Source organism: Rhinopithecus bieti, unplaced genomic scaffold (assembly GCF_001698545.2).
Source record: "Rhinopithecus bieti isolate Rb0 unplaced genomic scaffold, ASM169854v2 scaffold_574, whole genome shotgun sequence".
Classification (NCBI taxonomy): domain Eukaryota; kingdom Metazoa; phylum Chordata; class Mammalia; order Primates; family Cercopithecidae; genus Rhinopithecus; species Rhinopithecus bieti.
This window is the reverse complement of record NW_016803605.1, coordinates 5,425,220-5,443,657: the sequence shown is the minus strand read 5'-3', so window position 1 is coordinate 5,443,657 and position 18,438 is coordinate 5,425,220. Positions and strand designations below refer to the sequence as shown.

Genomic DNA, 18,438 nt, shown 5'->3' with positions numbered 1-18,438 from the left:
GCCGAGACGGGCGGATCACGAGGTCAGGAGATCGAGACCATCCTGGCTAACATGGTGAAACCCCGTCTCTACTAAAAAATACAAAAAACTAGCCGGGCGAGGTGGCAGGCGCCTGTAGTCCCAGCTACTCGGGAGGCTGAGGCAGGAGAATGGCGTAAACCTGGGAGGCGGAGCTTGCAGTGAGCTGAGATCCAGCCACTGCACTCCAGCCTGGGCGACAGAGCGAGACTCCGTCTCAAAAAAAAAAAAAAAAAAGAAGAAGAAAAGGAAGGGTGGAAGATGAAGGTACTTAATGAGTATGGTGTATTTGAGTGAGAGATACCCTACAAGCACCATTTTCCAATCTGCGCGTGCAACAAAGTTACAGTTGTATCCTATACATTTACACAAATAAAAAACAGAAGAGAAAAAGAAAGAGAGAAGACACCAGAGGCTGCTCACTCCCTGCCATGTTAGGAAACAGGGAGAAGGTGCCCATGTGCAAGCAAGGAAGAGGGCCCTCACCAGAAACTGCACCTGCCAGGCCTTCATCTGGGACTTCCGGCCCCCAGAACTGTGAGGAAGTATGTTCCTCTACACCCCCACTTTGTGGTATTTAGTGATGGCAGCCCAGGCAAACTGAAACATAGGGAAACACAGGGATAACGTCTGGGCCAGGGAGATAATGGTGCTGAATGCAAGGGCAAGTGTTCACGTCGTAGGTGGTAGGACACAGCACCGGAAAGCAATCCAATGCCATGTGCCCATGGTGTGCCCTGTGTGCCTAGCACCGTGCCTAGCGGCCAGGGGTCCAGCACAATTCACACTTACCAGGAAGTTCTGGGGCAGGCACTGCGCTGTGAAGGCCACAACTCCACCTAACCCACATGTGGTGTCTGTGTGCTGGCGTGACCCACCCTCACCCCATGACCCACCCTTGCCCCACGACCCACCTGTATCATGTACAGCTGGGCAATGCGGTACTCCTCCACGGTCATTGGCAGAGGAATCCGATATTCCTTTATAATCATCTTGGAGTCCAAGCCTTCCCGTCAATGGGGAACTGCAAGTTGGGACTTCTAGGCAAGGTTCCTTAAATAACCATTACAAAATTCACCAAGGACCCCTGGGAGAGAGAGAGGACAGAACAGAACAGTCACTTTTTGCAAAGGCTGGTGAATACCGTAGCACAGAGGAAAGGCCCGGTCTAGACCTGAGGCTGGAATTCTGGCCTCTGATCAGGCATGATCCAACAGTGCAACTTCGATGAGCAGGTTCTCTCCTTTCCAACCTTTATTTTTCTTGTTTGCTAACAGCTACTAAAAGTACAAGTGAGAGGCTGTGTTTAAGCTCTCTGATCAATAAACAGCCACGGGGAAGTAAAGAATTGTCACTCCATTAGCAAGGGCCAGGGTAAGAACATTGTGCTCTTGTTTTACTCACAATCCTAACAAGCTACAGCATCTATTTCCCCGGTACTGACACAGCGAGTAATGATAGCTGGTCATGGAAAAGCAGACAGATCAAATAAAACTAAGAAGCACAGACATAAGACATTCACAAGTCAGCGGTCTGAGCCATGCCATTAGGGGCAGATGACATCACTGCATCCCAAGGGGAGACTCTGAGTGATTTAAAATTTGGTTTCAGTTCAATCCAATAAGAAACATTTATTGGCATCTATTTTATTCCTTCCATTGGGCTATGTCTGGGAAGTAGATGAAACAAGATAAGTACAGAGTGCACTCATAGCAACCTCTATTTAAGTGACAAAGAATATATTTGATGAAGATTTGCCCCTAAGCAATCACTTTTTTTTTTTTTTTAAAAACTGGGCTGGGCGCAATGGCTCACACTTGTAATCCCAACACTTTGGGAGGCCAAGGCAGGCAGATCACTTGAGGTCTGCAGTTCAAGATCAGCTGGCCAACACGGTGAAACCCCGTCTCTACTAAAAATACAAAAATTAGCCATGGGTGGTTGCAGGAGCCTGTGGTCCCAACTACTTGGGAGGCTGAGGGAGAAGAATCGCTTCAACCCAGGAGGTGGAGGCTGCAGTGAGCTGAGATCGCGCCATTGCACTCCAGCCTGGGGGACAAGAGTGAAACTCCATCTAAAAAAAAAAGAAAAGAAAACTTAGTGCTTGGAAGAGGCTCATACTCAATTATCTGGAAAATGAAATCACGCCTTAAAACCCAAGCCCCAGATGGCTGAAGTTTTGCCATAAATATCATTTGGTCACCTCCAAAGGTCATATACTGTTAACATGAAGCCAAGGGAAGGTTTTCAGGATGGACGATAAATAAATTTTATATTTATTTATTGTTTAAAGACAAGATCTCACTCTGCACCCAGGCCAGAGTGCAATGGTGCAATCCCAGCTCACTGCAGCCTTAATCTCCTGGGCTCAAGCTATCCTTCTACCTCAGCCTCCAGAGTAGCTGGGACTACAGGTGCACGCCACCCACACCCGGCTAAGGATAGTATTTCGGCAAGATTACTCCAAGGACCGCAGCCAGGGAGGATTTACAGTGACAACAGGCAAGACTCCTGCTAAGTGATAAAAGCAAGGGCCTGGCCAGTCAGGCGACTTCCCCGGGGTATGGCTCTCTATTGGACATTGGAGCGTCACCCAGGTGCTAAAGCATTACTGGGTAGCTAACAAGGTTGAGAAAAATATTTACGAGAACTCTCAGGAATACCAGTAGACAGGGTTGAAAGAAGTTCTTAAATAAGCCACTTAGGGAGAGAGACAGAGAGAGGAAAAGTCTGATAAAGGGGCTCCATCCCTTGTGTTGGCCTAAAACAGTGGCCCCCAGTTGTTTAGTTCACAGCAGGTAGGAACGTCAGCCTGAAGTCCATTCAAATTCTCACACCCATCCTGGCATTATGGGAGGCCAAGGCAGGAGGACTGCTTGAGGCCAAGCAAGCTCAAGACCAGCCTGGGAAACATACCAAGACCCTCCTCTCTATTAAAAAAGAACCCAATTCTCACATCCAGTTGCTTTAAATATAGTCCAAGTGAAGCTCTTTTTTAGCCAATTAGAGCCTAGATACTTTATATACTCCAGAAACTGCACCCAACATCTGCTGGCTATAGATAAGATAACCCTGGATCCCAGACCCTGACTTCCCCTTGGAGGTCTCTGACCCAGACTCCCCACGGTGCTGCTGAGCAACATCACCCAGACACAGAAATCCCCCTGGGAAGTTTCCTTGCCCTGTTCCCCTCCTTGGGGTGGCTCCAGGCCCTGTTATATCCAGAAGGACTCTTGCTAGGAGGGGCTTCCTCTCTCCTGTAACCTGTCCACCAATCTTTCTGATCCCTGATCAACCCCAAAGCCCCCCAGAGGCTGTGCTCAAGTGAAAAGAGACCATTGCTGACCTTCTTCAAGGTCAATGGGTCTAGTTAATAGTCCATGGGACCTGCAAGTTTAGGGCCTGAGGCCTTGTGGAGTTCTTCCCCATACTCCCAGACTCAGCTCCACCTGCCTAGGCCCACATGTCTATCCTCAAACCTGGCTGGAAGCTGAGGCCACAGGAGAGAGAAGCAATGGCCCTACAGTCCCCAGGCTGCACTTTATCCTGTGAGGTATGAAACAAGAGATGGCTCAGCCAAAGTAGCAAGGGACCCAAGTCTGACACCTGGCACCTGGATGGACTTCCAGCTGGTTGGGAGGGTAGCACAGGCACCTGATCTGGGAAACTTAAATACACAAAGGAGAGAGAGCTTTATGCTTGAGGGAAGTTGGAGAAAAATAGGGTTGGAGACAGGAAGGGAAAACTGAAGTTCAATGGGGGTTGTTTTCTGAAGCTTCTTCACATGGTTCTTCATTGAAGTCCCAGAATCGCCCAACCAGGAAGGCACAGCAGGGGCTTGGTGTCAAACAGCACACCTGTGTGACGTGCAGCACCCACCCCACCTCTGTGGGGCCTCAGGTGGGCTCCTTTACTGTGGCGCAAATGCAGTGACTCAGAGTGTGCAAGTCTCATTTAGTCATCTAAATAACAACATGGTCAGACACAGACTCTAAATGTTCTTCAGAAACCTTAGGAGTCTAAGCACTCTGCCCTTTCAGAGTCTTAACCCCTCCAGGGTACATGACCTGCCCTGCTCATCCCCATGCAAATCAGTCCTTTCTCAATCCTCTCAGATTCCAGGCCCACCAGGCACTAGCAAGGCAGAACCCCCTGGGCCAGATTCATCATGTTCCTTAAATGTCTCCATCTCCTCAAATAACAATCAGGGGTGAAATCTCACAGCCTGAGCCAGCACCCAGACACTGGCTTGGGTCTCTGATTTCAGAGGCTCTGTAAGCACATGTCTGGAACAGGTATCTAATGATGTTCCCCCACAGACAAGCTGTCAGGTGAGCTGTAATTGCACAGGTGCTGTCCACAGCTCCGCTGGGATATTTTTGCGTGCGGGCAGAGGGACAGAGACAGAGAAGGAACACGCACCTGGAGGGCCCAGAGGCCTCTTGGAGGCTCCTGGCACCTGGGTGGAGCAGGGCAAAGCTTAGGACTGTGCAGGGGCAGCAGCCACATGGTGCAAGAGCATCAGAAAGTGCAAGTGCTCAGGATGCAATTCCATCAACGCTGGCTTAGGGAAAAGCAACTGTGTTTCTGCCCGCGAGGAACTAAAGAGCTGTAGGGGTAAGTAAGTAGGTAGATATATGGATAGGAAGAAGGAAAGAACAAATAAATGGTTCTATATCTTACAGTTAAGTGCACGGGTGACTAATAGGAGAGGACTCAGAACTTTAGGAGTGACACAGAATGTGAGGGGAGGTGACAGTTTGGAGCTCGCTCTGGGATCTGACTACAAAGCCTCACAATGCCTTTACCAGCTGTGTGACCTTCTGGAAAAGCCCTTGTACCTGCTGAGCCTCGGTCTCTCCATATATAAAGTGGGGATAATACTATCTGACTTCTGGAATTACCATGAGCGTCATGAAAACAAGATAAGTCACTCAGTCCAGAGGGATCTCAGGAAAGGCTTCATGGAAGGCGGAGCCAGGCTCTCTGAGATCCATGGGATTCTGCTCGGCAGAGCTGAGGGCAGGTGTGAGAAGGACTCAATCCAGTAAGAAGGAACAGCGTGAGCAAAGGCCCCTGGGCAGGAACGTGGGGCTCCATTGAGTGGCTTCCCACCATGTACGCCGGCATGGCTGGGCTGCATCCTGGGGAGATAAGGTGGGGCTCTCTGAAGCATGAGTTTAGGGGCTTAGATATCCTTAAAGTCCTCTAAAAAATAATTACCTGGCTGGGCACAGTGGCTCACACTTATAATCCCAGCACTTTGGGAAACCAAGGCAGGAGGATTGCCTGAGCCCAGGAGTTAAAGACCAGCCTGGGCAATACAGTGAGATCCTGTCTCTTCAAAAAATCATACACTTAAAAAAAATTAGCTGGGCATCGGCACCAGATGCCTGTAATCCAGACACTTAGGGAGGCTAAGGGCAGAGCTGAGGGTAGGTGTGAGAAGGACTCAATCCAGTAAGAAGGAACAGCATGAGCAAAGGCCCCAGGGCAGGAACGTAGGGCTCCATCGAGTGGCCTCCCACCATGCACCTCTGGCATGGCCGGGCGGCATCCTGGGGAGATGAGGTGGGAGGACGGCTTGAGCACAGGAGGTCAGGGCTGCAGTGAGCCATGTTTGCGCTACTGCACTCCAGCCTGAATGACAGAGCAAGGCCCTGTCTCAAAAATAAATAAATAAAATTTTTTAAAAAAGAAAAAATTATCTGATGTTGAAATCCAACTAACCAAAAAGATAAGTCAAAATGAGGTCATAAATGGAGAAATCCTGATGAACACGGCATTGATATTTTTGAAATCATGGCAATTATGTGATTGAATTGAATATCAAAACCTCAACACTGTACACAAATGATAACACAACTAAGACAAATCTGGAGCAGAACAACAAAGGTGGAAATACAGTTTCCTCAACTTTCATAGCATAGAAGTTGGTTCATTCAGTAGGTAGAAAAATTAGTGACAGATGAACAGGCAGAGAATGGAGAATTTTTAGGGCAATAAAAGTACTCTGTGGGATACTACAATGGCGGATGCATGTCCTCACACGTTTGTCCAAACCTATATAAAGTACAACATCAAGAGTGAGCCCTCATGTAATCTATGGGCTCTGGGTGATACCATGTCACTGCAGGCTCATTCATTGTAACAAATAGGGCACACTGGTGTGGGATGCTGAGAGTGGGGGAAGGGGCATATGGGAACTCCGTACTTGCCACTCAATTTTGCTGTGAATCTAAAACGGCTCTTAAAAAAATAAAGTTTAGGTGGCTCACGCCTTAATCCCAGTACTTTGGGAGGCCAAGATAGGCAGATCACTTGAGGTCAGGAGTTTGAGACCAGCCTGGGCAACATGGTGAAACCCCATCTCTACAAAAAATACAATAGTTAGCCAGGTGTGGTGGAGTGCCTGTAGTCCCAGCTACTTGGGAGGCTGAGGTGGGAGCCTGGGAGGTGGAGGTTGCAGTGAGCCAAGATTGTGCCACTGCACTCCAGCCTGAGTGACAGAGTGAGACCTTGTCTCAAAAAATAAATAAAGTTTATTATTAAAAAAAATAATGACTTTAACCTTTTAAAAGTTGTTCTCTCAGAAAATAGATTAGAGGTCACCAGGGTCTGGGGTTGGAGGAAGTGGGAGTAGCTGTTTAATAACTACAGAGTTTCTATTTGGGTGATAAAAAAGCTTTGGAAGTGGTAGTGGTGACGGTTGCTCAACATTGTGAATATACTCACTGTGATGAAATAGTACACTTAGAAACTGTTAAAATGGCAAAGTTTATGTTATATATATATATACTTACCACAATTAAAAAAAATCAATAATATACCAAAACCATTGAATTGTATACTTTAAATGAGCATATGTATGGTATGTCATTATACTTCAATCAAGCTATTTTCAAAAGTTTTTCTCTTACCTTTAATCTTTTAGGACTATTACCACTTACAATAAAGAAATCTTTTTCCTCAGGTTAGCAACTCCCATTTCACTTAAGATACATGAAAATTGATACATTTGTCTGGTTAAATTCAAATAACATTAAATTTAATTTTACTTTAAAATTCATGTAGAACATGATACTTTTAAAAAAAGATTATTACTACTCTGTATATGTCTGTTTGGATGAAGAGTGTGGAATAAATGTTCACTGAATGCTGGAGAGGGTTCCATCAGATGGATGGAATTTGTGGGCAACTTTTACCTGCACTTTATTACCTGATGTTTCAAAAGGCAGCAGCTGCAGCATTTGAGTGGTGTGTGTGTAAACAGACAGAGAAGGGCTGGTAGTGTTGTGATTAAAATAAAATAATCAGCTAGACCTTCTGCCACCTCCCAGCTGTGACTGTGGGCAAACTGCTTAATCCTTTGAGCTTTCGTTTTGTCTTCTGGGGGTAAGAACCACCCTGCCCACAGACACCCTGGGGTGTCTGTGGATTAAATGAGATGATGCACATGAAGTGCTCAGCCCTTTTCCAACCAGCGTTCAACTACCAGGAGCGAGCAAAAAGGTGGCACTGCTGTCCCCAGCAGGGTCTGGAAGGTGGGTCCCTGAGACACAGGGCCTGTGTGCTTCCTGGTAGGGCTGCTTACCCCCAGGTGCAGACAATAAACCCAGACCTGAAGGAGGAGCAGCCCTGCTGTGGTGCTGGCTGGCCTTACAGCAAGACATGGGCCTGCTGGGGTGAGATAGAGTCCTCCTCACTTTCTCCCTGGTTGAGTTGAGGCCAGGAGAGGCACGGCAGACCCTCCCCATATCAGAGCAGTGTGACTTGTGTGTCTGTCTCTCCCTGGAGCCCCCTTGGCCCGAAGCTGAACCCTCACTCAGACAATCTCATTACACCCAGTCTGGCTGCCTGGGTGCAAGTGAGACAGACACACATTTCATCTCGTCTCTGCTGGAGTCGTGATGGGTTAGACAGAATTATGTTTTACTGCTGTCTACAGGGCATCTTTGGGGGCCTGGCACAGCCAGAGGAAAAAAGACACATACAGGTCTCCAGAGGCCCTTCAGGGAAGAAGGCCAGGCAAGGGGTCTGGGTGGCCGCCCACACGCACAGCCCACATGGCTCTGCTCCAGGGATGACGGGACTCTTCCCTGGGCTTCAAATGTGGCACCTGGGCCCTGGCTCTTAGAAAAGTCTTCAGGTTCCAGACCCCAGCATTCACGACCCTAGAAAGAACCCCCAGCCCCATGTTCATTGATGTCTTTGAGGAAACACCTGGCCAGAACATGTCAGAGTGGGGCCACTCAGGGTGGCCATGGAGCAAGAGACTAGCTGTGGGCAAGGTGCGAGGTACAGGCTGCATCCGGACCAGGGTTCCAGGCACAGGCAGACAAACAAGAAGAGCTATGAGGGATGTCACCCCAAGATTCAAGGGCATGGCTTCCCACCAAGACACAGAGCACCAGCTGGGCCTCCGAGGGTGGAGCCCAGAGATCTTCCTGAACCACCCAGGCAGTAGAGGAGAAAAGCGACACAGAAAGAGCTTCAGGTTCATGAGGCAGGGGTGGCGAGGTTGGAGGCATGTGACGAAGATGAATAATGAAGTGGATTATTGGGGTTTGGCCCAGGATGAGGTGGGGTGGACCGGGCAGGGAGGTGGACAGCTCCTTTGAGCAGAGGCCATGAGACACCCTGACTGGGAGGGAAAGCACGAGAATTGAGTTTACAGAACTTAATCTGTTTTTCCATGATTAGCAGGGGTCTGACGTCACAGATGGAATTTAGGAGTGAGGCTGTGCAAAGTCAAGCGGGGATGGAATCCATCCAAATGCAGTTCAGCTGCATTCTGGCTATTAAATCTGGAAGCTACTCCAAGCCAGGCCAGCGGGAGCTTCGGCTTTTGCAGCAGTGGGAAGCAAGGGAGTCGCCAGCAGGTCTGGGGGCTTGGGACTCAGGACTGCGGGTATCCATAACCTCCTTCTGCCTCCCTTGAGTCCCTTGCCTCTTGCTCTAAGAGAGCTTCCTTCTTCTGCTCTCTGCTTCCCAAACCTACTGGGCCCCAATCAGGATCTGAAGCAGGCAATGGTAAAAGCACTTCCTCTCCAGATGCAGCCAGACAAGGCTCCCCAGGCTTCCCCCAACCATCTATGTGTATCCAGGGACCCAAAGCTCTGGATAAATGGGAGGCGGCACAGAGGGATAAGAGACTGTTCTTTGTGTCCAGCAACCAGCCCCTACGCCTGGGCTGGGGTTGAGGGAGTGTGTGGCTGCTCTGCAGGTGTGTGTTATGAGGTTAGCAGTGATCAGCTGCCTCTGTGTCCTGAAGCTGAAAGCAGGAGAGGTCACACACCCACAGAATCGTCCAATCCCTGACCTAGAGTAGTTCTACCTTTATGTGTTAGACACGAGGCTTCCAGCAGAGATTTCTTTTGAAGAAAGGATTTCTGGGCTAAGAAACAAGCACAGGACCCTGCTGCAGGCCAACCCTCCCTTTACAAATGAGGAGACTAAGGCTCAGGAAACGGGCAGAGAGCTGGGTTGGGAATCAGGACCCTGACTCCCAGCTTCTTCCTCCACCCAGTCACATACCTCCAGGCATTAGAGGAGAAAAGCGACACAGAAAGAGCTTCAGGTTCATGAGGCAGGGGTGGCCAGGCTGAAAGGGCAAGGACCAAGCAGACTTTGAGCAGGAGGACACAGCTCCTACCCCCGCCCCCTACAGTTTCCTCGACACCTTTAAGCAGGACGTGACTCCTTCCTCTAACACTGGCCTGGGCAGTGAAGGGGGGTCCCAGAGAGCCTTAAAGCCCTGGGCACTGCTGCAGTTACCCCAAATCCCACAGAAAGTCATGAATCTCACCATTGTACGCCTGGAGTGCCAAACTGGGGCAACTGCCAAGCCACTGCAGAAGTTGGCCACCAGACCCCACAGCACAGCAGCCACCTGGGGGCACCGTGGGGCTTGTAGTGCTCTGCAGCTCCAAGAGCAGGAGTGGGATGGTAGAGTTGTGAGACATCTCTATGTAATGCCTCACCCAAACAACAGCCCCAGGGAAGCAGTGGTGCAGACCACAGAGCAGGCTCCCAAAGGGCGCATCCTGCTTAAGGACTGGGGCAAGGCAAGGGAGCTCTGTTTTTATGACTCCTCCTCCCTGGCTGTGGCTGTCAGCATAGCACCCTCAGTTGGGTGGAAAAGGGCACAGATGTGCATGTGAGGAAATAAGCTTGAAACTGAGCCTCCAAGATGATGAGCATGGCACGAAGGAGAATTATCTGGAACTCACCTCCTACCTCGGTCCTCTGGGGACTCTGCTGGTCACGGAGCTACTACCACTACCATACTGGCCTCCAGGGTTGGTGCTCCCCTAATTTAACACTGAGTATGGCTGAAATAAGGCTGGGCCCTTAAACAAAATGCCACAGAAGGCTCAGATGTGACAACAGAAACAAGCCCAGAGGGGACCTTGGCCCCAGCAGTTAGGGTCTAAGCTGTGGCTACAAAATCATAGGCTGGGGTTTGCTCAGAGGCCTTCCTTTCTCACTCCTAGTCACCTCCCTGAGGCCACCACCATTTCAGCAGCAGCATCCAGACCATCCTCCTACGTAAGAAGTGCCGAGGTTTTTCAGGAGGCCATTGGCCTTAGAAATGGCCAGTCCTTTAGGGGTGAAAGCTCCCAGCTTCTGGGGCAGGCAGGAGGGAGGGTCCCCTGAGATGCTTAGAGGCTGGGAGCCCATTGGCAGAAAGCTGGCTGTGCTGCAGGCCCTGTCCCTAAGCAAAACTCAGCTCGATCAATTCTCCAGGGAAATCAGAGCTTTCCGGAACCATCCAAGACACCAGAGTTGATAAGAGGCACTGCTGAGATTTTCACCCGGGTTACTCCTGAACTGGTGATAAGCCCTTGTGATGACAGAGAAGATACATAATGAGAATACAAAGCCCCTGAGTGCTTACTCCTCTGGGCCAGCCTTCAAAACTCTGACAGGACACCCCAGGAGGGCCCAGCTCCTACAGTCCTACTTCACTGATTCAGTTCCTTCACTATTTCCCAATCCTGATTTTATACCTTCTCTCCATCTTGAGTCTTCTTTTTTATTATTAATTCTTTTGGAGATGGAGTCTCACTCTTTGCCCAGGCTAGATAGAGCACAGTGGTGCAATCCTAGCTAACTGCAGCCTCCAACTCCTGGGCTCAAGTGATTTTCCTGCCTCAGCCTCCTAAGTAGCTGGGACCACAGGCCTGTGTACCATGTCTGGCTCCACTCTTCTTTGTTTCCTCAAATTCCCATCATCAAATGGACTGACTCACTGCACCAATCCACTAGCTGCTGTTGCAATGCATGGACATCTCTACTCCCATTGAAGGCCAACTCTCTGTCACTGGGGTCCAAGCCCTTTTGTCATTTCTCCCAAAATGCTCCCCTCTCTTGTCTCCCTAATGGACCTCCCCATTCACCATCAGCATTCAAACATGCAAGTTATAGCTCCCATATCTGCAAAAACAAAACAAAACAAGACCCCACAGCCCCCTTCACTCTATCTCCTTGGCACCATCCCGCTTCCTTGATCCCCTTTATAGCAAATCCTCCTCAAGCTTAGCTATACTTGCTGTTTCCACTGTCTCACCTCCCGATCTCTTTCCAACACACTTTGACCACCCCCACTCCACTGAAACCATATTGGTCAAGGTCACAAATGACCTCCACGTGGCTAAGTCGGCAGACAATTCTCATCAAATTCAGTCTTTCCTTAATTCCTGCATTTAACATAAATGGACTGAATGTTGGCTGCAGATGCCTCCCCATGGCTTGTGAGCAGGTGGGCACAGTCCCAGGATCGAGTTTTTCCCTGGATAAGGTTCTCCTCTTTACTCGGCCAACATACCTCCCAATAAACTTCCACTTGGAGCCCACATGTGCAAGATTCCAGCACTGAGGCTCTCAGCCAACTTATTCGGGTGCCTGTTAGTTATCAGCTGCAAGTAATGAATTTTTGTTGTTCCAAAACAACAGCTGGTATTGTGCAGCCTGCAAGGAGCGCTGTGGGGCCAACCTCAAGTCCAGAGAGGCACAAATGCCATGCTGGAGTCTCAGCAGCCAGTGTCCCTAGTCCTGCCTCCTTAAGCCCACCCTACACATGGTACCAAAGGTGCACTAGCCCACTACTCTGAGCCCCCGTGGCTCCTTCTGCAATAGCTACAGCTGAGCGGGGTGCAGACCCAGCCGTCCCTGGGTGTTGCAGCGAGGGTGTCACAGTCCTTTAGCTCAGGAAAATTGCCCACAGCTCCCTGTGCTGCCTAAGACAGGGTTTCCCGAACTTACATTACAACAGTCCACTGGAGTTAACTCCTTAAAGACACAGATGCCAGAGCAGCTGAACAGTCAGAGACTTAGTCCCCACCCTGACCCTGGCCCCCCATTCTTCATGCATCCTGTGAGGAGGAGGGTGTAGGAGAAAACACACAGTCTGCCCAGCCCTGCCTCTCCTGAAGGCATTCCCAGTGAATGGTCCCCTCTTGTAAATGGTACCAGGGTCTCATCAGACCCCACACCCCAACAGCCCCCACTCTCTGGTGAGCACATCTGGCAACCAGACTCTTCTGCTTGGTCCTTGGTTTATGAATCCGGCCCATGGTTTTACACACTTGGGCCCTATTAATACATTGTAAGTGACTTAATCCTCACAACTCCCCGGAGTTAGATGTAGTGACCCCACTTATTTAAGTATTTTATTGCAATATAATTCACATGCCATGTAATTCACCCCTTTAAAGTGGTTTTTAGTATACTCACAGAGTATACTTACAGAGGAAAATTCCAGAACATTTTCCTCACCCAAAGAGAAAGCCCGTTTCTCATTAAGCTCATTAAGCAGTCACTTCCCATTACCCCAGCCCCTGGCACCAACTAAGCTGCTTTCTGTTTTGATGGATTTGCCTGTTCCGGACATTTCTTATTGGTGGAGTCATACAATATGTGCTTTCTGTGTCCGGGCTTTTCACTTGGCATTATGTTTTGAGGTTCATGTTGTAGCATTGCGAGAACTTCTTCATCGCTTTTATGACTGAATAATTCTGTGCTGCAAGGCCCCATTTTTATAACTAAGGAGACCCAGGGCTTTGTGTCATTAAGGCACCTTGCCCCCATTACTCAGTAAGTGGTAGAGTCAGGTGTATCTTACTGTACAGCCAGGATAGTAAATAGCTTAAGAATTGAACCATCATCTTCTATACTTAAATCAATTTATATACATATACATCCCTAGCATTGATAGTAGCGTTTTATGACTTACAAATGCTTTTAGCCTTTTTATTCTTGCTTCTTCAGAATGATCTCCTGAGGTGGAAAAGGTAACGATGCTCCCATCTTTGGAAGAAATGAAAGCCCCCACAATTTAAGTGATATATTCCAGGCTAGAGCTATGTATTGATGCGTGAACGGTGGCTGCACCTGACTCTGGATACAACACAAGCTAACAGAGATGCTTTAATGCTTTTTAATAAAGATGCATGATTTAGAGGAACAATTTTTGTTTTTTTCTTTCAGAATATTTTGTAGCAAGTACAAATCTTCTGGCTGAGGGAAAACCCCACTTAAACTTCATCAGAGGGTGGTTACTTGTTTTTATTCTAATATTCTTAAATGATCTAGGAAATAAAGGTTAATATCTCTTTCAAAATACAGGCTTCTTGGTTCCAGCCCAAAACAGCTGCATTGCAAAGGGAAAGACCTGGGAATAAGAATTTTTAACAAGTCCCCTAGGTGGCTTGGATCAACAGAAACATTTGCCTAGAAGCCAAAGCTCCACAATTGTCATCTCAACGCCAACCCCCTCTTTCAGTAAGAATTCTAGTCACTCTGAACTCTATGGACCTAACAAATATTCATTAAGTGCCTCTTAGGGGCCAGGTTCTATGATGGGTGCTAAGGATAAAGGGGACCAAGACAGAGGCCTCAGGGAGCCTCCAGGCTCCAAGGGAGATAGACATCACATGAGTTATCAAAACCTAATGAGAAAAAAAGGGTGGGGGGAACGTGATGGGAAATACTATTCAGCCTCAAAAAGAGACAGAATTGGCCAGGTGCAATGGCTCATGCCTGTAATCCCAGCACTTTGGGAGGCCAAGGCGGGCAGATCACGAGGTCAGAAGATCGAGACCATCCTGGCCAACATGGTGAAAACCTGTATCTACTAAAAATACAAAAATTAGCCAGGCATTGTGGTGCGTGCTTGTAGTCCCAGCTACCCGGGAGGCTGAGGCAGGAGAATCACTTGAACCCGGGAGGTGGAGGTTGCAGTGAGCCAAGATTGCACAAATGTACTCCAGCCTGGGTGACAGAGCAAGACTCTGTTTCAAAAAAAAAAAAAAGACAGACAGACCAACATCACATGAGTCATCAAAACCTAATGAGAAAAAAAGGGTGAGAAGAACCTGATGGGAAATATTATTCAGCCTCAAAAAGGAAGGACATTCTGACACATGCTACAACATGGATGAACTCTGAAGACATTAAGCAAAGTGAAATAAACTAGACACAAAAGGACAAATACTGCATGATTTCACTTACAGGAAGTCCCTAGAGTGTCAAATTCATAGAGACAGAAAGTAGAATGGTGGGTGCTAGGGACTTGGGGAAAGGAGAATGGGTAGTTGGTGTTTAATGAGGACACAGTTTTAGTTTGGGAAGATGAAAGAGTCCTAAAGATGGATGGTGGTTATGGTTGTATAACAGTGTGAATGTCCTTAATGTCACAGAACTGTATGCTTAAAAATGGTCAACATGGGACCAGGCACAGTGGCTCATGCATATAATCCCACTGTTTTGGGAGACTGAGACAGGAGGATCACTGGAGGCCAGGAGTTTGAGGCCAACCTGGGCAACATAGTGAGACCCCATTTCTCCAAAAAAGAATAAAATTAGCCCAGCATGGTGGCATGTACCTGTAGTCCCAGCTACTCAGAAGGCTGAGGCTGGAGGATCTCTTGAGCCCAGGAGTTTGAGGCTACATTGAGCTATGATTGTGCCACTGCACTCCAGCCTGAGCAACAGAGCAAGACCCTGTCTCTGAAACACACACACACACACACACACACATACACACACACACACACACACACCCCTCCTACAAAAGCTCTGAGAGGAGCCACAGTGGAGAAGCCAGTGCTGCCTGAGGGTTCCATAACCAGAGAGACCCGACAACAGCTCCCAAGTGTGCCTGTCCAGGAGGGTTCCGTGCCTAGGCCGCCCTTCACCTTGCCTTGTCTCCTCCCGATCCTGTCTCTCACCCACAGGACTTTGTGCATCCCTCAGTTCCATTTACTTCCAGGTTCTAGGTCTGGAAGATCCCGTGTGCCCCGTCTGCCTGCTCATGAGCCACAGCTCCTCCACCACCACTCTCCAGTCACATGGATGCTTGCTTTGCTAGGAACCCACTATGTTAGCTCTCCATTCCAGCTGCTGCCATGCCCGGGAAGCACCCATTCCCCAGGCCAGGGAACAGCTGCTCCCTTACTGTCTGGCATCAACCAGGTCTGGGCACAAATGCCATGCCCTCCCTTCTACAGTGTAGCTTTCCTCTCCTGCCCAGTTCAGTCCCATTGCCATGCTTTGCAATGATCTGATTTGTGTACCTGAAGATTGCCTCCCTCCATCCCAGCACAGGTGACAGGAGGGTAGGGAACCTGTCTGTCTTATTTGTTGCCATAATCCCAGTAGCTAGAACGGTGCCTGGAAAAAAGAAAAGGATAACACCTTTCATTTGTCTCTCCATTCACAAGAGGTGCTAGGCAGCCAGGGCCTGGCACTTAGTAGGTACTTAAGAAGGGTAATTGGTAAATGTTCACAAAAAAACCCTCTACAGGCAGATAACGCCGCCGCCAAGCAGCCAAAGTGCTAATTACAAACTGCTCTGTTAGCTGTTCCTTAGCACAGCTAAGATTCTCCAAGAATAGTGCACGCTCCCTGCCATGTCCCTGTTTCTTGACAGCGTCTGTGACTCAGACTTTTCATGGAGCCAGACTTGCCCTCCTCAAGAGCATGTGCAGGGCATAAATGTCAAAACAGGACAACTGTATGTTGCTGTCCATGGTGTGGGCTGGCGGTGGGGGTATCTGAAGTCATCTCAGCCCTTTCTGATGGGCAGGTCTGGGAGAGATAAGCTGGGCCCTGAATGAGACATGGCAATGCCATGCGGCCCAAATGCCCTTAGTGTAACTACCACCCCCTCTCAGACACACTCAGTGCAGCTCAGTTTATAAACATTCTGCCGCCAACAATCTCGCTGGAAACTCAATGCTCAGAAGCACTCAGGGCAAGATGGGAAGACAAAAGCCCAGAGGGACTGAGTCATTTGACAAGGCCACACAGTGAGTCAGGGCAGAACGGTCCCAGACTCTGTATCTCCTGGGCTGTGACCCAGGCCTGATCTACTGCACTGTTAGGTGAGCAGAAATCTCAGGCGTCTCAGGTCACCAATAACCAGGTCCAAATGCTCGACTCAGAAGGGAGCAAGCAGGCACAGCCAGAGGACCTAGAGGACAACGAAAGGCCCAGCCAGTGTCCTTAGGGGAGGTAGGGACAGGCACATTCACATGTCTATACAACTTCACCCAGGCCTTGCTCCATAGCACTGTGAGCGGTGTGGCCTTTACAGTCCAGCCTCCCAGGGCTGCCAGAAACACAACATGCCTGGAAAGTTTCCCAGGTAACTGGCTCTTCTTTACAGAGCTATTAGCTTCCCTTTATCATGCCATAAAATCCTCCAGCCGATGACAGATCTCATCCTTCTCCAGGGAGGGAAACAGGGAGGAAACGAAACACATAGGAAAAAACCACTGGTCAAACTTGGAAAGTCCCATGGGCATAACTTGGGCAGAAAAGGCATCAGAGACAGCTGGGTTGCTGCGTTCAGCTGCACAGGCTATGCACTGTCCAACTCCAAGCGATGACATTCTCATGTACTACAGTACGAATGATATTCCCTTGAGTTAGGAAGTGCAGGGAAAGCACCTTGCATGATTTTGGGCAATGTCTTCAATATCCTCAAGGCCCACCCCTCACTGACACCTTGTCCTAGGCCTCTCAGTTCTCAGGAACTGCTCGTTGATATCCCTCTTGCAGGAAGAAATGACCAAGGTTGGGGAAGAGTCAAGGCAAAGGGTTTGGCATCTATTTCGTGAGCCACTTGACTGGCTGGGCTGAAATCAAGCACTAAGCCCAGGACTACAGAGAAGTATTAGCCATCTTTTAAGGGCTGAATCTCACTTACATAGACTTTGTTCTATTTCTCTCTTCTCTTTCTGGCTCTCTAATTAGATAAACGTTAGACTTTCTCCATGTATGTGTCTTATCCTCTCTGCAGCTTCCTTTTCTTCCCGTGTTGTATTCTGGATTTCTCCATGTTTGACTTAAAGTTCTGTTTCGCTGTTCAAATCTGCTTCATCATTCTTTAGAGCTTTTAATTCCCTGCACATATTCTCAACTTTGCCTTTTACTTATTTAAATGCACTGAACAGTTATTTTATTGGCTATGCTTAAATATTGTAGCATCTGAAGTCTCCAGAGTCTGTTTCTGCTGTAAATTGTTCATGCTGGCTCTGGCTCTTAGTGCTTTATCTCCTCTTGTACTCAGTTATTTTTGACTAAGAACTGCTCATTTTCTGGGGAAGATATTTGTAGAAATTCTTTTGAGGCTTAGGATGAGGGTCTGTTTTTCCAGAGAGGGCTTATATTTGCTCCAGCAAATGCCTGGGTTAATACCCATCTGCAATCACTCTAAATTCTCAGGTAGAGGTTCGTGTGAACCAGCAGGTCATGTAAGTTCACCTTTCTCGTTTTTCCATTCTATTCTTTTTTTTTTTTTGAGACAGAATCTCATTCTGTTGCCCATGCTAGAGTGCAGTGGTGCCATCTCAGCTCATTGCAACCTCTGCCTCCCGGATTCAAGCAAGTCTCCTGCCTGAGTCTCCTGAGTAGCTGAGATTACAGGTGCATACCATCATGCCCGGTTAAAGTTTTTTTATTTTTTATTTTTAGTATTTTTAGTAGAGACCTGGTTTCACCATGTTGGCCAGGCTGGTCTTGAACTCCTGACCTCAAATGATCTGCCTGCCTCGGCTTCCCAAAGTGCTGGAATTACAGTGTGAGCCATGGTGCCCGGTCTAGTTTTTCCATTCTATTCTTACCCTGGAATAGACAGTGGGTATGTTTGTTTCCTAGGGCAACCATCACAAAATGCCACAAACTGAGTGGCTTTAAACAAAATAAATTTATTCTCTTACAGTTCTGGAGGCCAGAAGTCTGAAATGAAGATGTCAGTAAGGCTGGTGGATTTCTTGAGGCCAAGAGTTTAAGAACAGCCTGAGTGGCCGGGCGCGGTGGCTCAAGCCTGTAATCCCAGCACTTTGGGAGGCCGAGACGGGCGGATCACGAGGTCAGGAGATCGAGACCATCCTGGCGAACACGGTGAAACCC

At 48.5% G+C, this 18,438-nt stretch overlaps 1 protein-coding gene across 1 annotated transcript in view; it reads right to left on the bottom strand.

The window, feature by feature from the left end:
* Positions 1 to 18,438, bottom strand: part of PITPNM2 (phosphatidylinositol transfer protein membrane associated 2) — a 124,292-nt gene that overhangs the window by 46,389 nt on the left and 59,465 nt on the right. Inside the window, 1 exon segment of the mRNA XM_017888987.1 lies at positions 933 to 1,105. Within this exon segment, the coding sequence (XP_017744476.1) occupies positions 933 to 1,010 (78 nt within the window). The 5' untranslated portion in view covers positions 1,011 to 1,105.